General features: G+C 44.8%; 1 protein-coding gene across 5 annotated transcripts in view; it reads right to left on the bottom strand.

The window, feature by feature from the left end:
* Window positions 1-24,875, bottom strand: part of TP53BP1 (tumor protein p53 binding protein 1) — a 71,542-nt gene that overhangs the window by 26,736 nt on the left and 19,931 nt on the right. For all 5 annotated transcript variants that reach the window (XM_077828542.1, XM_077828545.1, XM_077828543.1 and 2 more), the window contains 4 exons: window positions 23,292-24,594; window positions 1,898-2,017; window positions 980-1,216; window positions 303-360 (listed from right to left, as the gene is read on the bottom strand). In XM_077828542.1, the coding sequence (XP_077684668.1) occupies window positions 303-360; window positions 980-1,216; window positions 1,898-2,017; window positions 23,292-24,594 (1,718 nt within the window). The remainder of the gene's footprint in view (window positions 1-302; window positions 361-979; window positions 1,217-1,897; window positions 2,018-23,291; window positions 24,595-24,875) is intronic.

Below are 24,875 nucleotides of genomic sequence, written 5' to 3'. Positions count from 1 at the left end.
TGGGCCACCATTTTAGCCCCTCCGCTCTTGCCAGGGCCCCATGGGGCCAAGAAAGGCAGGAAGTTAGCAGGAAGCCCCCAGGCCAGAATAAAATGGCAGGTGGGAGCACCTGAACCAAGGCAAGTGCCTTGCACCAGAAGCATCACGGCAGGTGGCAAGGGGTTAAGTCAAAAGCAGTGGCTGAGCCAGCTCCATGCTGCTGGGTCTCATTTTTATTTTTCCTGCTGTTAGTAGATGATCATTTCTCTCATTACCAAGAACTTTGCGTTCAACCACTCTGCTTGGCAACAAGCAGTAGTTACCTGGCAACAGCTCCAACAACAGCAGAGGATCCATTTTTCCTTTCACTGGCTGCAGGCTCTGAAAGAGATGGGGGAGGGGAGAAAGAATCCTGTTAGCACCGCACCTGAACAGCCTTCCTGCCCCCATGAGCTCTGCAACTAGAGGGGTTGAGCAACAGAAGAGAAGATAGCTATGAAACCATCCCATCCCCCCTCAACCAGCCATTTCAGCTTCCCACTGCAACCCTCAGCCTGTATGAATACTCGAGCATATTACATAGATTGAGCAGAAGAGCAGCATTCAGATACTGAAGTTACACTTTTCTCAAGAGAACCGACTGGGATCACATCTCCTAATTGCCCCCCAACTCTGTTGAAACACACAAACCTAGCTTCCTGCCATAGGAACGTCTCCCCCCCACCTGGAAGTGCCTCTGCTTCACTGCAATGCCAATGGGACATGAGCTCCCCTCCCCCACCTAAGTGGGTCTCTACACCCCTCTCAGCTGCAGGACACACTATTTTCTTAGACATTACTGTGCAATGGAACTAAAAAAAGGATTCCTGTGAGAGGAGGCCAGCAGCTCTCCAAACAAATCTGATTCCAAGCCCTTGTCAAGTGACTGGCACTGGGTGGGGTATCCCAGGGTGAGGAGACAGTCAGCACCTACATATTCCCCAGTTTTCCATTCCCTTACTTTCCAGACTGAAGGGCAGACTCCCCTCGCTCTCCTCGCTCACAGGGGTAGCGAGGTTCATTCGAAGACACAGTTTTCCATCAGCCTCAGGAGCTGCATCAGAATCCCCCTTTTCACACTCTTCCAACACATCGGCTGATGCCATAGCGCTCTCCACAGTGACATCATTGGTGCCAATACTGCCCTCTGCTGTGACATCGCTGGTTATTATGGTTCTATCTGGGCAGCTGCCATCCACTAAAATGAGAAAGGAAAGAAGGCACAAAATACAAAGTGAAAATGGCCAGTGTAGTGTTTGCTGCATTGGGTTCAGCTCCCTGTGGGTGCCTAGGAGTGGTGCAATTATATGCTTCAGTGGCAAATAGCATAGCAGTGGACATTCCTATCAGGCTGCCCTTAAGAATGTCTCAGGGATTCAGTTCTGTAGTAGTAACAACAGCCTTAGCCAAAGGCCAACTAGTTCCATCATCCACTATAGACACCATATAGAAGTCAACTGCTAAGTTGGACATCACAAGGGATGCTGCCTGATGAGGCAAAACATGGTAAATACAGGAAATGATCTTGCCTTAGCAAAAGGCAAGGATTTGGACTAGGAGGGCCTTTTGAGTCCTATTGTCAGGAGCCTATGACTGACAGCACCATGCATATAGAATTCATGGCAAGACGACACAAGACAGGCACACCCACCTGTGGTACAGTAGAGACTACATATAAAGGGGGAAATGTTTAGTTGAATGAGTGAGTGACCAGGGTCAGAGTACCAATGGGAAACTGTGACAGGTGAACATGCCCTGCTCACAGCACAGGGCCAGCCCAATGCCAGCTCCTAAATTAGGTTTAAGGCTTTAATCAAGTCCTGTATCAAGACTCAAGTCTGCTTCCATTTCAAATCGAGGCCATTCTATTCAAACTCACCGATAGGAGTGCTGTGTCTTCTGGGTCCCATTTTAAGCTGCCCAATAAGAGATGGGGTCACACTAGTCAAGGGCTGAATGACATCACCTTCCTTTGGCAAAGTGAAATGAAACAGGGTTCCTTAAAGAGAGACGCAGAATTAGTGATCTGCAGGAGAGGTCTGTATCTGAATATACGTGGCGAGCACTGGAGCTCACTAGGGATGGGGACGAGTTCATCCTGCTTCTGCAGTGAACTGGGACACCCCAGTGCGGTGTTTGGAGAATAGATTTGGTGAGTGCTCTCCAATAAGTAAGTTACTGATCTCAAACCGACCACTCCACTGAATAGCTTTTCTGAATCTAAGGTCTTCACAACTCAAGTCTTTCTACCCTACAAATCTGTCATCCCAGAAAGAATTCCCCAGTGGGAGACTTAGGCCACAACCATAGCTTCATACACCTTCCTCCACACTCTAACAAAAGGTTTCAGAGTAACAGCCGTGTTAGTCTGTATTCGCAAAAAGAAAAGGAGTACTTGTGGCACCTTAGAGACTAACCAATTTATTTGAGCATGAGCTTTCGTGAGCTACAGCTCACTTCATCAGATGCATACCGTGGAAACTGCAGCAGACTTTATATATACACAGAGAATATGAAACAATACCTCCTCCCACCCCACTGTCCTGCTTTCTCGCTGGAGTCTGGATTTGAAGTTTTTTTGTTTTAAGATCCTTAATAATGCGTTGGAGGGGTTTTAGTTGGGGGCTGAAGGTGACGGCTAGTGGCGTTCTAGAAGCCGTCACCTTCAGCCCCCAACTAAAACCCCTCCAACGCATTATTAAGGATCTACAGCCTATCCTAAAGGATGACCCAACACTCTCACAAATCTTGGGAGACAGGCCAGTCCTTGCCTACAGACAGCCCCGCAACCTGAAGCAAATACTCACCAACAACCACATACCACACAACAGAACCACTAACCCAGGAACTTATCCTTGCAACAAAGCCCGTTGCCAATTGTGCCCACATATCTATTCAGGGGACACCATCACAGGGCCTAATAACATCAGCCACACTATCAGAGGCTCGTTCACCTGCACATCCACCAATGTGATTTATGCCATCATGTGCCAGCAATGCCCCTCTGCCATGTACATTGGTCAAACTGGACAGTCTCTACGTAAAAGAATAAATGGACACAAATCAGATGTCAAGAATTATAACATTCATAAACCAGTCGGAGAACACTTCAATCTCTCTGGTCACGCAATCACAGACATGAAGGTCGCTATCTTAAAACAAAAAAACTTCAAATCCAGACTCCAGCGAGAAACTGCTGAATTGGAATTCATTTGCAAATTGGATACTATTAATTTAGGCTTAAATAGAGACTGGGAGTGGCTAAGTCATTATGCAAGGTAGCCTATTTCCTCTTGTTTTTTCCTACCCCACCCCCCCAGATGTTCTGGTTTAACTTGGATTTAAACTTGGAGAGTGGTCAGTTTGGATGAGCTATTACCAGCAGGAGAGTGAGTCTGTGTGTGTATGGGGGTGGGTTTTTGGAGGGGGGTGAGGGAGTGAGAGAACCTGGATTTGTGCAGGAAATGGCCTAACTTCATTATCATGCACATTGTGTAAAGAGTTGTCACTTTGGATGGGCTATCACCAGCAGGAGAGTGAATTTGTGTGGGGGGGTGGAGGGTGAGAAAACCTGGATTTGTGCTGGAAATGGCCTAACCTGATGATTACTTTAGATAAGCTATTACCAGCAGGACAGTGGGGTGGGAGGAGGTATTGTTTCATATTCTCTGTGTATATATAAAGTCTGCTGCAGTTTCCACGGTATGCATCTGATGAAGTGAGCTGTAGCTCACGAAAGCTCATGCTCAAATAAATTGGTTAGTCTCTAAGGTGCCACAAGTACTCTAACAAAAGGAGAGATTAATTATGCAAATGTGGGTAGTGGTTTTGTAATGTGTAGAAAGGAGTGTCGTGTTCAAGGTATGCCCAGCACTGTAACAGAAAAAAGGGTGGAAGAAGAGAGGGCAGGAATGCAGGTTAGGACTGAAGTGCATTAGAAGAGCTGTGTGGGAGGGAAGGAGAAGCTTGAAATAAAACTCTGAAGATAAAGCACTATTCTGAACAAGTGCAGAAAGCTTTACAAATCTTAAACTTACAACAGCTGGCTGCCCTCTATACAGGTCTAAATACCTTTCTGAGAAGTGACAGCTTGACATTTAAAAGAGTTAGAGAGCACAGCCACAAAAGTTTCCCTGGATAAAGAAACCCCAAAGGAAATAAACTGAGAAAAAAACATTGTTGAAAAATGACTACCAACTAATTTTATATTATTTAGAATTTTCAACTACGAGACATAGCTTGCTAGGGATGGGGAAGTACCAGAAACTATACATATTTGATGGCAATTGAATAATTTAAGGCTGTCACAGCATAAGGGGTTGCTACCATAGAATCTGATCTCACTGTGTCGCAGAACAAATGGAGCCCTTATGACATGGCTTTCATGAGTGGAATGACAAGATAATCCCCTGAAAGGCAAGTCTCTTTTCTCAAATAAAAGTTTAGTTTTTTTTTTTAATTAATGTTTAAGTCACATTTAGATTCAGAAAAGCTATTCAAACTTTCTTGCAAACTGAATTATCTTGGAGAATACACAACTGAGTGCAGCAAGGCTAATGGAGCATAAGAAATTCAAGAAAATTATTGTTTCATTACTAAGAGTTCTTCATATTTGACTTTTATATTCAATAACTATAAAAGCTGTTACAATGCTTTAAGAATTAAGGATGGTTAAGGCCTTGTCTACACGACAGTTTTGTCAGCAAAAGGCAGCTTTTGTTGACAAAACAGTGGAGATATGCACACTACAATGCTCCTGCTGACAAAACTCTCCTGCTTTGCCGACAAAATAAAACCAAGTTAGATTGACAAAGCATCAGTGCAGACACTGTTTGTTACACTGCTGTTACTGGCCTCCAGGAGGTATCCCACAATGCCCACCCTGACTGCTCTGCTCACTGTTTTGAACTCCGCTGCCCTGCACCCAGCTACAAAGCACGTGCCCCTCCCCTTTCAAAGCCCCAGAAAGTTTTGAAACTGCTCAGCCTGGAAAGTTCACATAGCTACTGCCCAGCTGAGCATGCTGGCTCCCAGCAGCAAATGCACTCCTGCCTGGACTACAGGGGAGAGGGTGGATCTCCTGGGGCTGTGGGAGAACTCTGAAGGAATCATGGAATCAAAACTTTAACATGGAATCCTGCTCTCCTTGGCACTAGGACCACAGTGGCAGGGAGGCAGGACAGATTGCTGCAGGCAGGAGGGGGGCGGGGAAGAGACTCCTGATGCGCTGTGCAGACCCAGGGAGGGAGGTGGGGGCTGATGTCAGGGTTGGGAAGACAGGTGGACACCAGCTGTCTGTGCACCAGTTTCTGGCTCAGGATTGGTTGCTTCTGGCTGCTGTCTGAACTTAGAGAGACAGCATGCCACACTCTCCCCGAACACACACACTGTCTCTCTCACACTCACTTTCTCTCACTCACACACACACAGGAAGCCCACAGAAGTGTGTTAGTATTCAGCAATGTCAGCTGATCATATTACCAAGTGCTACTTTAAAAAGTGATTTACAATGTGTTACTTTTCAGGCACACACAACAATCATTACATGGTTCCTAGCATGGTGCAAACAAACGATGCCAGCCTCAGCACACTACAACAACAAACGTTACTGTGGCTCAGTGTTAATAAGCTCCTTGAAGGCATCCCCCAGCCAAACAGCCCATCCCTGGGCTCCCCTTATAGCCTGGTATTCATAACACACAGCACAATATTGAACACAGTGCAGGATCCAGGCTCTCTGACAGAGATGGCTGGCTCGCAGGTTACCAGGGCAGTTGAAAAGCGGCTGGCAACCTAGTAGGATAGCCATGGAATGATGGGATTGAGCAACCTTCATCATGTGATGCTGTACCTGCCCCCATAAAGCATTGCAACCCCTCCCAAAGCACCCTGTGACCAGCTGCACAGTGGGATAACTATCCACAGTGCACTGCTCTGTGTCGATGCAAGAGCTGCTATTGTGGATGTGTTCCACTGACACAAGATGCACAGTGTGGAGATGCAACAGCAGTTTAATTACAGCAGTGGCTGTATGTTGGCGTAATTTGCGTTGACAAAACTCTGTAGCGTAGACAAGACCTAATTCAATAGTAGCAGAGTAAAAACAAAATCAGCCACAAATTACCTGGCAATCACAACGACTGCTTAACCACACTGGGGACAACAGCTGGGAAAATATGGTTCCTAACCTGTTCTGTAATGTTATTCTCCAAGATGTGTTGCACATGTCCAGTCCATTCCACTCAAGGTGTGCACACCCAGTGTGTCAGATGAGATTTTTCTTTTAGCACAGGGGTGGGTAAACTTTTTGGCCCAAGGGCCACATCGGGATTGCAAAACTATATGGAGGACCGGGTAGGGAAGGCTGTGCCTCCCCAAACAGCTTGGCTGCCTGGCCCCTATCTGCCCCCTCACACTTCTCACCCTGACTGCCCTCTTCAGAATCCCTGACCCATCCAACCCCCCTGCTCCTGGGACCCCCACCGCTAACTGCCCCCCATCCACCCTTCCTTCTCCCTGTCCCGACTGCCCCAATCCCTATCCACACCCCTGACCCCTGACAGGCCCCCCTCCCCCAGAACCCCAACCCATTCAACCCCCCCTGCTCCCGTACTGCCCTTCCGGAACCCCCAACCAATCCAACCCCACCCCCCGCTCCCTGTCCCCTTACCATGTCAGAACCAACCACGCCACCGCACTGCCCAGCAAGAGCGGCAGGCCAGAGAGCTGGCGGTGCAGTGCGGCGTGCTCAGGCTGCGAGGGAGGGCCGAGGGCTAGCCTCCCCGGCTGGAGCTCAGGGGCCGGGCAGGACGGGCCCGCGAGCCAGATGTGGCCCGCGGGCCGTAGTTTGCCCACCTCTGCTTTAGCACTACCTATCAGAGCAATGCATAGCCCTTCGCTTCCTCATAGTGCTGCACAATGGTATAAAGGGCAGAGCTTTCCCTGACCCTGCTTAGTTTCCTCTTACCAGACAGACAGACTCCAGCATAGAGGGGAAGGAGGGTGGGTCGTGGAATGGACATGCACAGCACATCTCAAAGAACAACAGTTACAGGACAAGTTAGTCACAGTTTTTCTACAATTGATTGCACACATCCATTCCACTTCAGGGGATTTAAAAGCAGTTCAACCTGGAGGTGGGATTGGAGTCTACCTAAATAATGACTGAAGGACACGTCCAAATTTGGCATGGTCTCTCGCCTGTTGAGAGATGGCACAGTGAAATGCAAAAGAATATACTGATGACCAAGTTGCAGCTCTAAAAAAGTCCTGTATAGGTAATTGAGCTAGAAATGCTACAGAAGATGCTTGTGATCTCATTGAGGGCGCTGCTAGTGTAGTTACAATGGCAACGCTGTAACAAACATATGCAGGAGGAAATCTGTAACGAGATTCTTTGAGAGGAGACTGGATCCTATCCGTGACTATCACGAACTGTTGTGAGAATGACCTAAACGATTTAGTCCTGTCCGAGTAAAAAGCTAACACTCTCCTGACATCTTGAGTGTTAAGTCTCTCCTCATCCTTATGAATCAGAGGCTTAGGAAAGGAAGTTGGTAAGTATACCCCTGATTGATGGAGACGTGAGAAACCACTGTGATGAGAAATCTTGTGAGGACAAGGTACTTACGCCCTCATCCAAAAGACTGTATATGGCCGGTCAGATACTAGGGCTCTCAATTCTCCTGATCACCTCATAGAGGTAACTGCCACCAAAAAGGCTGCCTCCATTGAAAGATGAAGCAACAGGTGGCCAGCGGTTCAAAGGGTGGACCCCGTATCATAGTTAAGATTTAAGTCTTGAGGAGGAACAGGACTCTCTACTTGGGGATATAACCTGACCAGATCCTTCAAAAACCTGGGTGATGGGGGATTGGAGAAAAGTGAGTGATCATCAAGTGCAGGGCGGAAAGCGGAGATAGCTGCCGGGTGAACCCTGATGGAAAGACCATGTATAACACATAGTCCAGAACATGCTGTATAGGTGCCCAGACGGGAGAAACATTTTTTTTTTGCTGAGATCACAAGAAGAACCATTTTCACTTAGCAAATAAACATACCTAGAAGGTTTACTGCTATCTGTGAGTAAATTCTGATATCCCTTAAACACCTGAGGCATTAATCATGGAACATGCAGGCTGTAACATTAAGGACAACTAGGCTGAGATGAAGGAGACTACCGTGGTCATGTGAGATCTGGTGTGGCTCTGGTGTTAATGTTAATGGAGCGCTGGTTGCAAGGCTCAGCAGAGTGGAAAACCAATACTGGACAAGGCCATGCCAGTGCTGAGGAACATGAGAGCATGTTCTTTAACACTACTCTGGGAATGAATGGAACTGGAGGGTAAGTTTGTCTTTCCAGGCAACAGGAAAGCATCCATCAGGGACCCGGGACCGTGGCCTGATCTTGAACAAAATTAGTGACACTTTCTGTTGTGATGAGCTGCAAATAGGTATATGTGGAGAACCACCCCTCCCACCGCACCCCCACCAACCTGTGGTAGTATGGGTCCAAACACTTAGGAAGTGGGATAACTTGTTAGAAAAAACAGGGCTAGGATATAAGGTAAACTGGTAAGCTGTCCTCAAACAAGGCAGTCAGACTGCATGGCATTCTCAGGCTGTCTGGATGACTCTCAAAGCAGATGAAAAATGATGGGGGGGAGAGGGGTGTCTCTTCCTATGACTCTCCCAATCCCACCAAGACTGGTCAAGTTACGTAGGCAAAAAGAGTTGGTAACAGTAAAATGACTGAGGATGGAATTGCTTCTTTTTAGGGAGTGAAGCATAAATCTCCAAAGACTTCAAAAGTACCCCTTGAGACTGCAGAGTTTATCATCAGTCTCCTGGGGGAAAAAGGGCTAGACCCTCAAAGGAGAGATCCACAGCTGGTCCAACAGACTATCCAGGAAGACCTGATGACTGGACACATGAACACTTACATATTGTGACAGCGGATGCCATGGCCACAGTTGCAGTCTCTCTCTCTCTCCAGGCTGCTTTGGATGAGGCAGGGGTCCTATCCACCAGCTTTCCCTCATCTACTACTGTCTGAAACTCTTTTCTGGCATTCTGGTAACCTGTCTGCCATTTTGAGAACATTGTACCAGAGGGAGAAATCTTATCTTCCCAGCACGGCTTGCTGGTTCAGGATATGGAATCCACTGCTGTAGACGAGTTTCTTTGCCTCTCAACTTTGGGTTAGAAGCAGGCTGCCAGTCATGCTCCTTCTCATTCACTGCCAAACCACCAAGACTCTGGTAGTGGTGGGGTGTGTGTAAAAGTGGTCTTACCCCAGTCAGGAGCCAAGGTACCTCCGTTCAATCCTTTTGACCACTGTTGATAGAGAAGATGGTGTTTGCCACAAAGCACTCCTGGAATGGCCTTGTTTATGGGCAATGCAGGAGGGCCCTGTTGAAACCAAAATATCCACCACATGACGTGAGCTCTCCTGAACCGGCTCCACTTGTATGTCTGGAGAGCAGGCCACCCTCTTCAACAGGTCCTGATATGTCTTGTCATTATCCTGAAGAGGTAAGGCCCTGGACACTACTGCCTCATTGGGGAGGATGAGGAAGAAGCCAAAGCAGGTTAAGGTGGAGCCGCCAGTAACTTCTCCAATGGAGGTTCCAATGGAGGGCAGTTTACACGTGCTCAGTACCCAGTTCGGTACCAGCAGTAACTCTGCATGTCTCATAGCATGCACTATCCTGGCATTAGGAGTAGGGTGAGGGGAGGATCTGATGGTGGGAGGAAACCCCAATGAGTTCCAATATGGCCACTGGGAGAGCACTGGGCACCAACCTCTTCCATAGCAAGGATCCATGCTCCTTAACCAATGAGGAACTCCTGCTGGAAACCAAGGGCAAAAATCCTGGGATGGAGAATGACACTTCCTATCCAGAGGCTGATACACATGACAGTACTGAGGAAAGCATACTAGGCTTGTCTCTTGGCAGCACCAGGCAAAGAGGTGCAGGAGGAAGCAAAGCCAATCATGGTACTGATAGTTGATCTTTTCTGGAAGATAAAGTCAGTCTAAGGGTTTATCAGCACCAGACAAGATGTCTCCTGAACCACTGGAGAGGCCAGTACCGAGAGGCACAGGAGATTCCAAGCAGCTGCATATGCCTCCGAGGTTGTTGGTACAGAGGTTCCCTTGATACGGCTGCTATTGCATTGAAAGGGTTGGCACCACGAAGTGAGACAGTGCTCCAGCAACAGCTGGAGTCAACCACCCTACCTGAGGTGCTGTCAGCACCAGGGAGTGTCTCCTCTCTGAGGACCAGTTTCTCAGATTCTTTGCTGGTTGATGGTGTTGGAAACCTTGATCTTTTGGAAGATGAGTCCTTCTAAGCATCCTGCCAATGATTCTTCCTTGGCACCAGGAAATGAGAGTGGTGCTGAGACTCAAACGTTCAAAGGACCACTTCTTATTGAGCAATCAGTCCTCACCCTGAGCAGAAAATCTCCAAAGGTGGACACAAGACAGCCTCCATGAGAAGGTGACAAAGCCTCACCTTCCTATCTTTTCTAGTTTGGGGCATGAAGTCCCTGCAGATCTAGCACCTGTCTCAGATGACCCTTGCCAAGGCACTTTAGACACTAAGAATGAGGTTCACTCACTGGCATAGATTTTCTGCAACCAGTGCAAGGCTTAAAGCCCAGAAACTGAGGTATCCCCAGGTACTGGGCATCAGGATCCAGAACAAGTGGGATTCTGCAAGATCTACTAAACTACGTTAAATCTACACTAACTATACTATACAACTACTAAAATCACGTACCAACTATATACACAAGAACAATTTCCTTGAGAAATAACGCTTGTAGAAGCAAGCTAACGCACTTTGACTACTGACCACAGGGAGCACGAAGAAACCATCACGCAGCAGTACGAGACAGCAGATGACACATGCACTGCCTTGACAAGTACTACTAAGGGGAAATTCTCTGACACTGGTGCACCTGAAATGAAATGGACATGCACAATCATGCGCAATCACAAAGCATTTCTGATCCAGTATCTTACTAGTATTAAGGCTATTACCTCTTTTGCAATGTTCAGCCAATAGGGGACAACACAAAAACCCTTGACTGGGTCCAATTCCATCCAGTACAGGAATTGATACATGTTAAGACAACATAATATCTGGTACATTACACAATGCCAAGCAATAAAAACAACTGAAGAAGGGCAGAAGGAGCGTCCTGTTAATCCAAAGTAAGAGACCTGACTCCCCAATGAACAGGAATCTTTATACAACACGGAGCACACTGTCAGCTCTGAATAAAATAACTACTACTACAACATAGGAAATTATTCCTGGATATTTAGAGGCTACTAAGTCTCCTTGGCCCCAAGAACCTCTACTTTCTCGCCCAAACCTTGAACTGCTTTCAAAGCGTTATTTTGTTTTCAATCAATCCTGTCCTACTATCAGATATCTAGATCCAGTCTAGTAAAGGAACCGCTGCTTTCCTATGCTAGCAGAAGTCCCTATTGAGGCAGAGCACAACCGAAGATAGAATCACAAAAATTTAGGGAGGGAAGGGACGTCGAGGGCTCACTTAGTCCATGACTATATGCTAAGCCAGTTTTAAGTTCACGTAAAGCATCCCTGTCCAATGTTTTTCTCTAACCTGTTTTTAAAAGCTTCCAGAGATGGGGATTCCACAACTCATAGACATTAAGGTCAGAAGGGACCATCGAGTCTAACCTCCTGCACATTGCAGGCCACAAAACCTCACCCACCCACTCCTGTAACAGACCCCTAACCTCTGGCTGAGTTACTAAAGTCCTCAAATCATGGTTTAAGGACTTCAAGTTACAGAGAACTCACCATTTACACTAGTTTAAACCTGCAAGTGACCCATGCCCTATGCTGCAGAGAAGGCGAAAAACCCCCAGGGTCTCAGCCAATCCCATGTGGGGGAAAATTCCTTCCCAAGACCAAATATAGCAATTAATTGGATCTTGCCCACATGCTCAAGGTCTACCAGGCAGATACCTGGGAAAGAATTCTCTGTAATAACTCAGAGCCCTCCCCATCCAGTGTCCCATCTCCAGACGTTGGGGATTTTTTGCTACTGACAGTTGCCGATGTGCCACATGCCATCATAAGAAGCCCCATCCCCTCCATAAAAACTTATCAAGCTCAGTCTTAAAGCCAGTTAAGTTTTTTGCCCCCACTGCTCCCCTTGGAAGGCTGTTCCAGAACTTCCCTCTTCTGATGGTTAGAAACCTTCATCTAATTTCGAGCTTAAACTTGTTTATGATCAGTTTATAGCCATTTGTTCTTGTGTCCACATTGGCTCTTAACTTAAATAACTCCTCTCCCTCCCTGGTATTTATCCCTCTGATGTATATATGAGAGCAATCATATTTCCCCTTAGCCTTTTTTTGGTTAGGCTAAACAAGTCAACCTACCTAAGTAACTTATTCTGCTGCTTAACTATCCTTATACTTAAAAACTTTTTCCTACTATCTAACCTTAATCTCCCTTGTTGAAAACTAGGCTAAGTATTTCTTATCTTCAGTGGATATGGTGAACAATCACAGTCCTCTTTATTACAACCTTTTACATATTTGAAGACTTATCACATTCCCTCCTCAGCCATCTCTTCTTTAAACTAAATAGGACAAGTTCTTTGAACTTTTCCTCACAGGCTAGGTTTTCTATACCTTATTTTTGCTGCTCTCCTTCGGACTCTCTCCAGTTTGTTCAAATCTTTCCTAAAGCGTGGTGCCCAAAACTGGATACATTACTCCAGCTGAGGCCTCATCAGTGCCAAACAGAGTGAAACAATTCCCTCTCACTTCTTACATACAATACTCTTGTTAATACATCCCAGAACGATATTTGCCTTTTTTACAATCCTGCAGGACTGCTGTCTAGCCAGTTATTCCCAAATTTTTATTTATGCATTTGATTTTTCATTCTTAAGTGCAATACTTTGAACTTGTCTTTATTGAATTTCATCTGATTGCGGACCAATTCTCCAATTTATCAAGGTCACTCTGAATTTTAATTCTTTCCTCTGATGTGTTTGCAACTCCCTCCCATTTTGACATCTGCAAATTTTATAAGCATACTCTCCGCTCCATCAGCCATGGAGGGAATATTAACAAAAATATTGACTAGTACCGGACCAGGACTGAACCATTTCATAGACAGTCCCAGTCTGACAGTAAACCATTGATAACTACTCTTAGCATGGTCTTCCAACCAGTTGTGCACCCACCTTATGGTAATTTTATCTAAACCGTATTTCCCTAATTTGTTCATAAGAATGCCATATGAGACCGCATCAAAAGCGAAGGAGTACTTGTGGCACCTTAGAGACTAAAATTTATTAGAGCATAAGCTTTCGTGAGCTACAGCTTTGCTTTTTACGGATACAGACTAACATGGCTGCTACTCTGAAACCTGCATCAAAAGCCTTACTAAAATCCAGATATATCATATCTACTGCTCCCCCTTATCCACTTCTATCCCCTTAAACAGATTAAAAGATGGCTAATTGGTAGGTCTCAAAATGTAATTGCAAACTGGGAATCATCAAACGGGTGTGTTTCTAGAGAGGTCACATAAGGATCAGTTCTTGGTCCTATACTATTTAAGATTTTATCATATAACACAAGAACCAGGGTCATCCAATGCAATTAACAGGCAGCCAGTTTAAAACAAACTTAAGGAAGTACTTCTTCACACAATGCACAGTCAACCTGTGGAACGCATTGCCAGGGAATGTTGTGAAGGCCAAAAATATAACTGGGTTCAAAAAAGAATTAGAGAAGTTAATGGGAAGATAGAAGTCCATCAATAGCTATTAACCAAGATGATGGGGTTCCATCCTTGACCCTCAGAGATTCTCTAAACTGCTGACTGCCACAAGCTGGGACTGGAGACAGGAACAGATTACTTGATAAATCTGCCCTGTTCTGTTCACTCCCTCTGAAGCATCTGGCACTGGCCACTGTCAGAAGACAGGATACTTGGCTAGATTGGCTAAATGACCATTTGTATGTTCATATCAATGACCTGGAAGAAAACATAGAAAAACTGATAACATTTGCAGACAGAGAAATTGGGGGAAATGGTAAATAAGGAAGAGGACAGATCACTCGGTAAACTGGATGCAAGCAAACAATGTGTGTTTTAATGATAGAATATCAGGGTTGGAAGGGACCTCAGAGGTCATCTAGTCCAACCCCCTGCTCAAAGCAGGACCAGTCCCCAATTTTTGCCCCAGATCCCTAAATAGCCCCCTCAAGGACTGAACTCACAACTCTGGATTTAGCAGACCAACGCTCAAACCACTGAGCTAACCCTCCCCCCTAATACAGCTAAATGTGAAAGTATACCTTTAGGAACAAAGAGTACAGGCCATACCTAAATGATGGGGGACACTATCCTGTGGAAAAGTGACCCTGAAAAAGATTTGGTGTCATGCTAGATAATCAGCTGAATGCCCAGTGCAATGGTGTGGCCAAAAGGATTAATGAGATCATGGGATGCATGAACAGGGGACTCTTGAGTAGGAGTAGAGAGGTTATTTTACCTCTGTATTTGGCACTGATGTGACTGCTACTGGAATATTATGTCCAGTTCTGGTGTCCAATATTCAAGAAGATGTAGATAAACTGAGAGGGTTCAGAGCTGAGCCACGAGAATGATTAAAAGATTAGAAACATGCCTTATAGTGACTGTTAAGCTAAATAGCCTCAAGGAGTTCAAAGAGAAAATTAAGGGATGACTTTGATTACAGTCTATAATTGGGAACAGGTATTTAGTGATGAGCTCTTCAATCTAGCAGAGACAGGTATAACATGAACCAGTGTTGGAAGTTGAAGCTAGACAAAGTCAAACTGGAAATAACATGTACATTAACAACAAAGGTAATTAACTATTGAAACAGTTTACCAAGGGTCATGGGAGATTCTCCATCACTGACAATTTTCAAAACCAAGTCTGGATGCTTTTCTAAAAGATCTGCTCTAGGAATTATTCTGGGGAAGTTCTATCGCCTGTGTTATCCAGGTAGTCAAACCAGATGATCACAACAGTCCCTTCTGGCCTTGGAATCTATGCATTTCCGTATTCCACCCCCAATCAAATATCCACACACACACACACACACACACACACACAATACTTCTCCATGTTTCTCTTCCACCTCACTAAATAATGTGCTTATGGTCTTCATCATACTTTCAAACTCCAAAAATCTCTTCTCATTTATCGGATTGTTCCATCCTATTATGTGGTCATGTTTTCACAAAGTCTGGTATTGAAGACACACACAAATGTTCAGTGATCTCATTTCATCCAAACTTCCCTCTAACACTTGGACTTCATCTCAAAGACTTCTGTTCAGGCATAAGGAAATCTGCCACTTCGGGGATGCCTACACTGCAATTAAAAACCAGGGGCTGGCGCATATCAGCTGACTTGAGCTAGCAGGGCTTGGGCTAAGGGGATATTTAACTGTGGTGTAGATGTCTGGGCTTGGATTGCAGTCCAAACTCTGAGACCCTACCACCTTGCAGGGTCTTAATGCCTGGGCTGCAGCCCGAGCCCACAACACAGTTAAACAGCCCCTTAGCCAGAGTCCTGCTAGCCTCAGTCAGTCATGTTTTTAATTACAATGTAGGCACACCCTTCCTTGACCTTTCCAACCAGGATCTCATATTCCCAGCAGTTAGTGTGTCCCATGTCACAAAAACTGAGGAAAAGGGGAGAGAGCCAAAAAGAATATAAAGAGGTTGGAAAAGCTATCAGGAAGAAGTTAAAGATGCCATAAAAGGCAATAACAACAAAAGGAAGGAAGATGTAGATAAGTAATTTAGAGAATAGCAACAAAATTGATTAAGGGGCTAAACAGACTGACCAGGAAAGATTCAAATAAATTAGTATATCTTGGCCAATTGAAGACTGATGGACGAAGTGAGAGAGAAGAGAAAGTTATGAAGGTATACAAGTCTTTGAAAACAAAAAGGGAGTGGCACAATTTAGAGTAGTAAGCAGTTATGGGCAGAAGTTTAAGCAAGGGAAATTTAAGCTGAATGTCTTAAGACACAAGGTAGGTGAGAGGTAATATCTTTTATTGGACCAACTTATAACCTCACATGCGTCGTCTCTCTAATATCCTGGGACCAACATTGCTACAACAACGTAGGAAAATTTGACAGTGATATCTATTACTTTATGTCTAGTTTTTTTAGAGCAGAGCTAAAAAGACTAATCACCTGAACAAACAATCTAGAACAAGCTTTAGGGGACAATCCTGCAGGGGCCACTCATCCTCAGGGGATGGAATTTATCTAGTCCAATATTTTTGTGTGTTTCATTGGTCCAGGTCCCAGACTGCCCTATCTGAATCTGCCAAATGATTCACAAACATGCCTTCCTACTGAGCAGTTTAATTTAGCTCAACAGAATTACGTAGCATTGTAAGACCTGCCATGATCACAGCAATATACATATTGCTATAATGGATGAACCTACAAAGCAAATAGCGGCTCATATACCCAGAAAATCATTGTGAAGGTTTAGATATGGTTAACTTGGCATAACACAATCTTTGCAGAGCTGCATAAAGACAACACACAGTCACCTACTGATACTCAATGTTCCCAGTTCCTCACTTTCATGAACAACTTCAGAGCGAGAGGCATCCCTCTACTGCAGTAATAGGATAGGAAAAACAATGTATTTAGTTCACAATGGCAAAACTGTTGTGAATACAGTTTCAACTGTAGAAGAAACGTATTGCTACGTTCAGTGGAAAACGGTGCTGTATAGAATCATAGAATATCAGGGTTGGAAGGGACCCCTGAAGGTCATCTAGTCCAACCCCCTGCTCGAAGCAGGACCAATTCCCAGTTAAATCTGTAAGATATTGGAATTTCACACCTCTTTGTAGAAGGCACTCTTACCCGCACTGAAATGGCCAAAATCTTGTAAAATTTGCACAAATATGGGGGCAGGGGGAAAGAGGGAGAATCATTAGAGAGTTACTCCATTTCGGAATCAACTATTATCCATTTCTCTCAACTTTGTGCGACCACCTCTCAGACTGTCCATCCTGCAAAGACAACTCCAGAGCCCAAAAAACCTCATTTTTGATTTAACACTGAAATATCAAGATTACAACTACTGCCTTCTAATGAAACTTCCCTTGTATATCTTTTCAAATGAGTGAAATTACTAAGTTTGTTCTTGTATTTTAAATGAAACAATTTTTTTAAAAGGGAAATTTCCTGCAGAATTTAGAGATAGCAACCCAGAGTTCTTGTTTAATAACCTAACAGTGCACTAAGTGAAGTAAAAAGAAAAGGAGTACTTGTGGCACCTTAGAGACTAACCAATTTATTTGAGCATGAGCTTTTGTGAGCTACAGCTCACTTCATCGGATGCATACTGTGGAAACTGCAGCAGACTTTATATACACACAGAGATCATGAAACAATACCTCCTCCCACCCCACTGTCCTGCTGGTAATAGCTTATCTAAAGTGATCATCAAGTTGGGCCATTTCCAGCACAAATCCAGGTTTGAAAGCCTGGATTTGTGCTGGACATGGCCCACTTTGATTACCATGGAAAATTTAGGGAGATTGGTCACTTTGGATGAGCTATTACCAGCGGGAGAGTGAGTTTGTGTGTGTGTTTTTTGGAGGGGGGTGAGAGAACCTGGATTTGTGCAGGAAATGGCCCACCTTGATTATCATGCACATTGTGTAGAGAGTTGTCACTTTGGATGGCTATTACCAGCAGGAGAGTGAGTTTGTGGGGGGGGGGGGGTGGAGGGTGAGAAAACCTGGATTTGTGCTGGAAATGGCCCAACTTGATGATCACTTTAGATAAGCTATTACCAGCAGGACAGTGGGGTGGGAGGAGGTATTGTTTCATGATCTCTGTGCGTATATAAAGTCTGCTGCAGTTTCCACGATATGCATCCGATGAAGTGAGCTGTAGCTCACAAAAGCTCATGCTCAAATAAATTGGTTAGTCTCTAAGGTGCCACAAGTACTCCTTTTCTTTTTGCGAATACAGACTAACACGGCTGTTAAGTGAAGTAGTACTCAGTGATATGAATGAGCAGTCAATGGCATTTAAAGAGTTGACACACACGTATCTAAGGGTATGTCTACACTACACACTCCTTATGGTGGCATGTAGAGTACATACACTGTATGCCCCTAGTACGGATATAAACAGCAGTGTAGAAGATGAGGCACTGCTTAGGTGAGTAAGGACATGCCTGAACCCTTAGGGTATGTACCCTACATGGCTCTCTACATGCCCAAAGAGTGCCTCCCCCATCTATGCGTCTATTTTCAGCAATGTAGTGCCCTGCAGCCTCCCCACTGCTGAAGCCTTTCCCCATTGCCCAGAAAGGCTCTGGCAGCAAGGAAAGGCACCACTAGTGGGGAGCTGCTGGAGCATTCCCCCACCACACAGAAAGGGTCTGGCAGTGGGGAAAAGCTCCATCAACTCCCTGCAATAGGGAAAGACTAAGTACATTTTCCAGACCTGAAGAAGAACTCTGTGTAAGCCTGAAAACTTGTCTCTTTCACCAATAGAAATTGATCCAATAAAAGACAGAGACATAACGTGAGTGAGGTAGTAACATCCTGGGACCAACACAGCACAACACTGCATAATTCTTAACTTGTTCTGACCTTATTTTAGCCTCAGATCCTACCCTATTTACATTAATGTTCACTATGTTAGTCGTCCAAATCAACTGCAAATCTTCTTGGTGAAAACTGAAGCAAAACAGGCATTTAACACTCTGGCCATGGTTGAATGGTCTGCTACCATCTTTCCCTTCTCATTGAGTAATGTACTTGCTATGTCCTTAGTCTTCCTCTTGCTTCTCATGTAATTGTAAGATGTTTTCTCGTTACCCTTTATGTTCCTAGGTAGTTGAATCTTATTTTGTGCTTTGGCATTTCTAATTTTGTCCCTACATACTTGTGGGGCTTTTTTCATATTCATCCTTCATAATTTGACCGAGTTTCCACTTTGTGTGTGTTTTTTTTTTTTTTTTTTTAAATAAGTTCAGGTTGTTGAAGATCTCCTGGTTAAGCCATAGCGATCTCTTACCATACTTGTTATCCTTCCTATGCTTTAGGATAGTTTGCTCTTGTGCCCTCAATAATCTCTCTTTAAAAAACTGCCAATTCTTTTTTCCCTTAGACTTGCTTCCCACGGAATCTTGCCTACCAAATCTCTCAGTTTGCTAAAGTCTAATTTGAAGTCCATTGTCTTTATTTTGCTGGTTTCTCTCCTACCATTCCTTAGAATCATGAACTTGATCATAAAATGATCACTTTCACCCAAGCTACCTTGTATCTTCAAATTCTCAACCAGTGTGACCCTACATGTCAGAATCAAACCTATAAACAGCCTCTTCTCTAGTTGTTTTCTCCATGTTCTGGAATAAAAAGTTGTCTCCAATGTTTTCCAAGAACTTGCTGGATAATCTGTGCTCTGATGTATTATTTTCCCAACTGATATCTGTGTATTTCAAGTCCCCCATCACCACCAAGTCCTGTGCTTTGGATGATTTTGTATTAGTTTTAAAAAGCAAACAAAACAAAACAAAAAATCCACAACCCTCATCTACTCTTCTTTCTAGTTAGGTGGTCTATAGTAAACCCCTAACACAGGGGTTCTCAAACTGGGGGTCAGGATCCCTCAGGGGGTCACGAGGTTATTACATGGGGGGGGGTCACGAGCTGTCAGCCTCCACCCCAAACCCCGCTTTGCCTCCAGCATTTATAATAGTGTTAAATTAAAAACACTTGTTTATATATTTATAAAGGGGGGGTCGTACTCAGAGGCTTGCTATGTGAAAGGGGTCACCAGTACAATAGTTTGAGAACACTGCCCTAACATGTCATCACTCTCTGTTTTTTACCCCTTTTATCCTTACCCAGAGACTTTCAACAGGTCTGCCTCCCACTTCTATCTTGACAAGGGTAATCAAATAGCCAGTGTGAAAAACAGAGTTGGGGATGGGGAGTAATAGGCACCTGTATAAGACAAAGCCCCAAATATTGTGACTGTCCCTATAAAATCAGGACATCTGGTCACCCTAATCTTGACCTCAGTGCAAATGTAGTCATTGACATGCATGGCAAACCCGCCTCTCATTTTTCCCTGCCTGTCCGTTTCGAACAAGCTGTACCCTTCTACACCAATATTCCAGTCATGTGAATTATCCCATCAAGTCTCTTTGATACCAATTATGTTATAATTATGATTATTAATTAGTATTTCTAGTTTTTCCTGTTTATTATTTATAGTCTTTATTCAATGCACAGACATCTAAGACGTTCATTAGATTTCCCTTCCATATTCCTTCATCTCGCCTTTGTTCCTGCTATGATTGCCTATGTTCTCCTGGGATTGTGACTCTTCTCCCAGGTATCCATGTTCTGGACTCACTTGTGGGTTTGTGTCCTGTCCCCATCAAACCTAGTTTAAAGCCTGCCTCACTGGGTTAACCAGTCTGTATCCAAAGATACCCTTGCACTTCCTTGCTAGGTGGACCCTGTTTCTGCTCAGCAGTCCTTCTCAGAACAGAATCCCATGGTTGAGGAAGCTACAGCCCTCCTGGTGACACCATCCACGTATTCATCTGCAGGACGTGTCTGTCCCTGCCCAGATCCCTACCCTTGATAAGGATTGATGAGAACTCCACCTGAACCCCCAAATCCTTCTCCCTTACTCCCAGCAGCCTGTAGTCACTTCTGATCTGCTCAGGGTCATACTTTGCAGTATCATTAGTGCCCACATGGATGAATCTTAGAACCATAGGGCTAGAAGGGACCACAAGTATCATCTAGTCTAACCCCCAGCCAAGATACAGGATTTGTTGTGTCTAAACCACCCAAGACAGATGGCTATTCAGCATTTTTTTGAAAACCAACAAAGAAGCTTCCATGACTACTCTAGGCAGTTTGTTCTATTCTCCTACTGGTCCTACAGTTAGGAAGTTTTTCCTGAGAATCTAAAACTGCTATCAACAGTTTGAACCCATTGCCTTTTGTCCTGCCTTCTGAGAAAAGAGAAAACAGTTTTTCTCCATTGTGTTTATGGCAGCCTTTCAAGTATTTGAAGACCACTATCATGTCCTCCCCTTAATCTCCTCTTTTCCAAATTAAACATACCCAGGTCCTTCAGCCTTTGCTCATATGGCTTGCATTCCATCCCTTTGGCCATCTTTGTCACTCACCTCTGTATCTTTTCTAGTTTCTCTACATCCTTTCTATACATCAGTGACCATAACTGGACACAGTACTCCAGCTAAGGCCTAACTAGCATCAAGTAGAGTGGTATTATCATTTCCCATGACTTGCATGCTATGCGCCTGTTAATGCAACTCAAAACTGTATTTGCTTTTTTTGCAACAGCATTGTATTGCTGACTCACGTCAAGGTTGTGATCCACCACAACTCCCAGATCCTTCTCAGCAGTGCTGCTGCCAAACCAGTTGTCCCCCATTCTGTATCTGTGCATTTGGTTTTTCCTCCCTAAGTATAGGGCCTTTTATTTGTCTGTGTTGAATTTCATTTTTTCATATGTAGCCCAGTTCGCCAATTTTATCAAGACCCCTCTGAATTTTAGCTTTATCCTCCGAAGTCCTCTCCAGTTGGATTGCTTCCTTAACCTTGTAGGGCTCCATATGCATATTTTCAAGGAGTTCCTGATGTGCCTGGATGCTCTTCAGCTTGGCCACCTCCTCCTGTGGCTCTTCCACCAGATGCCTGAGAGAGCCTACCACTAGGCACCTGCCACACTGCATGATCTCGCCAGCCTGGCTTTCTATGATGGGGAAATAAAGGCCACAGCCTCTGCAAATCCACATCAAGGCTTGGGTAGAGGCATCCATGGTCAGGCTCTCTGTCTGAACACAGGTGCAGATGGAGGATCCAGAAGCAGCGTTGGTATTGGCGATACAGACTTTCCAAACCATGGTGATTCCATTCTCTCTCTCCTACAAGCCCCCGCACTATCTAGTCTTAGTGGGAGCCTCATCTACCTCAAAGTTACTCCTTTCTTCCCAACAAGAAACTAAACATGAAAATGCAAAGAGAAGATTATGAAAACAATAAAAGAGAGGCCTGGAGATATGATTGCTCTCTATAAATACATCGGAGGGGATAAATAGCAGGGAGGAAAAGGGAGTTATTTAAGTTAAGCGCCAATGTGGACACAAGAACAAATGGCTATAAACTGACCATCAACAAGTTTAAGATCGAAATTAGATGAAGGTTTCTAACCATCAGAGGAGGAAAGTTCTGGAACAGCCTTCCAAAGGTAGTAGTTAGGGTAAAAGGACTAACTGGCTTTTAGACTGAGCTTGATAAGTTTATGAAGGGGATGGAATGATGGGACTGCCTATGATGGCATGTGGTCCATCAGCAACTGCCAGTAGCAAAAATCCCTAAAGGCTGGACGTGGGACAATGAATGAGGAGGGCTCTGAGTTATTACAGAGAATTCTTTCCCAAGTATCTGCCTGGTGGATCTTGCCCACAAGCTCAAGGTCTGACTGACTGCCATATTTGGGGTCGGGAAGGAATTTTCCCCCAGGTCAGATTGGCTGAGTCCCTGGGGTTTTTCGCATTCTCTGGGGCATGGGTCACTTGCAGGTTTAAACTAGTGCAAATGGTGAATTATCTGAAACTTGAAGTCTATAAATCATAATTTGAGGACTTCAGTAACTCAGCCAGAGGTTAGGGGTCTATTTCAGGAGCGGGCAGGCCACAGGTCAGACTAGGTGATCATGATGGTCCCTTCTGACCTTAAAGTCTATGAGACTCCCACAGGAGTCCCCTCCCTTCCATGTTTAATTTTTTCACTAGGAACAAAAGCACTAAGTCCTAAAAATCCTTGAGCATTTGCCAGTGTGAGAGTGTTCTGAGTTTTCAAGGTTGTGTGGCAGCAGAATCCCAGAATAATGGAGTGAGGGAGTGGTTAGGAAAGAAGGAAATGGGAACCCGCAGAAGTTACCTCAGTGTTGAGGATGGTATCAGCACAACCAAGAAGAGGAAAGAGAAAAAATGCATGTTATGCAAGTAGTATCAAGTCCTGGAGCAGCTCTGCACTTAGATATCACTGCAAGACAATATGCCCCTTAGATAGCATGGGATCAGCCCTACTGGGGAAGCTTTGAGAATTACACAAAACTGTTCCTCTGCATTACAAACACACATTAGACAGAGATGAACTACTACATTCAATACACTTACCACTGGATGGACAGGGGGACTGGTCAGCTGCCCTCTCCTCTTCCTGCTCCAGATTACTCGTTTTAAATGGTTTTTCAGGCATATCTGCTGCCTTCTCCAACGTCATCAGAAGTGGCTGCTGGCTCTCTTGCAGTGTTGCTGGCACTTCATCCCCTCTCTCTAAAGGAGCTGGAGGTGGCTGCTGATCCTTCTGAACTTGTTTCAATTCCAGGTCACCTTCAGCTTGACTCCTATTCCCTGGACTGCCTGGACACTTTTTGGTACATGATGCTAATCCTGGGGCAACATCCACCTTTACTTGGGGCAATGAGCCATCCTGCTGTTGCAACGACTCTCCCACAAAAGGCTGAGGGGGAACTTCACTGAGCTTTGGCACATCTTCTGGAGCAGGCTTCAGGGACAGATCCTTCATGCTTTTAACTTCAGCGACCACATTAGAATCTTTAGAGGTTTCTTTTTTCCTGATCTCTGGATCCATCTGTACCAACCCATGGCTCAGGTCACATAATTTTTCTGAGTTTTTGCCAAAAGCCTCACTGGATTCCACTTCCATCACTTCCTGGCCTTCATGTTCCTGTGTTTCCCTTACAAGAATCAGCCCCCGAGACAGAGTTAGAGGGTCAGAGGATCCCTCTTCATTTAGCTGCTTCTCTTCTGCCTGCCTTTCTCCTCCTTGTTCCTCACATAGAGTCTCAGGGACTGCTTCAAATTCAGACGCCTCTCCTGATAACTTTTCCTTGATCTCAGTCAATGCTTCTTGACACAGAGTGTGTGCTGAAGTCTCAGACTGAACAGACAGAGTGGCAGCTGTCTGACTTCCAGAATCACATGTGAGATCAATGTAAGACAGCTGTGCTACAGACCCTTCTGCTGCTACACCTTCAGCAACAGGACAAATGGTAGGTTCTCCTGTAGCTCGCTCAGACGCCCTTTTTGGCTTTTCACAGTTTTCACTGAGCAGGGCTTGGCTGTCCTCACTCAGCCTCAGTTGTACACGATAACTTTCTGTGGAACAGGGTTTCAGCTCTGAAGCTTGCAGTGCAGAATCCATCTCACCCTGTGTGTTTTCACTGTCTTGGTTGGTTTTCAGAGAGCTTGTGTTGCCTTCTGTCTTTGTGGGCTGGCTGCATTCACTTGCAGAGAGTACTAGCTTACAGGAAAATTCAGGATCTCCTGTGGGGATCTTTGGTGGAGCCTCTGTGGTTTCAGAGACATCTGCTGGCAAGCATGAACTAGGTAAAACTCCACTCTTCTCTTCTCCACTAGGCTTCTCCTCCAGACTCGGAGTTGAAATAAAAATATCCTAAAAAGGATAAAAATAGAAGAAAAATAAAGAACTCTACAGTTTACATTCTTCTAGCCAGCCTACAGGCTTGGCATCTGATCCATCCATCAGGCACCCAAACAGCTCACAAGCAGTCCTATCTCCTAGTAAGGGACCTTGGTTCAGGGACACAGAAAATTCATCCAGAAACTCAAGTTTTAAAGTAGCAGCCATGTTAGTCTGTATCCGCAAGAAGAACAGGAGTACTTGTGGCACCTTAGAGACTAACATCCAACGAAGTGGGCTGTAGCCCATGAAAG

This window comes from Eretmochelys imbricata, chromosome 10, assembly GCF_965152235.1.
Source record: "Eretmochelys imbricata isolate rEreImb1 chromosome 10, rEreImb1.hap1, whole genome shotgun sequence".
Taxonomy (NCBI): Eukaryota; Metazoa; Chordata; order Testudines; family Cheloniidae; genus Eretmochelys; species Eretmochelys imbricata.
Note: the sequence above shows the minus strand (reverse complement) of the source record. Positions and strands in the feature narration are given on the sequence as shown.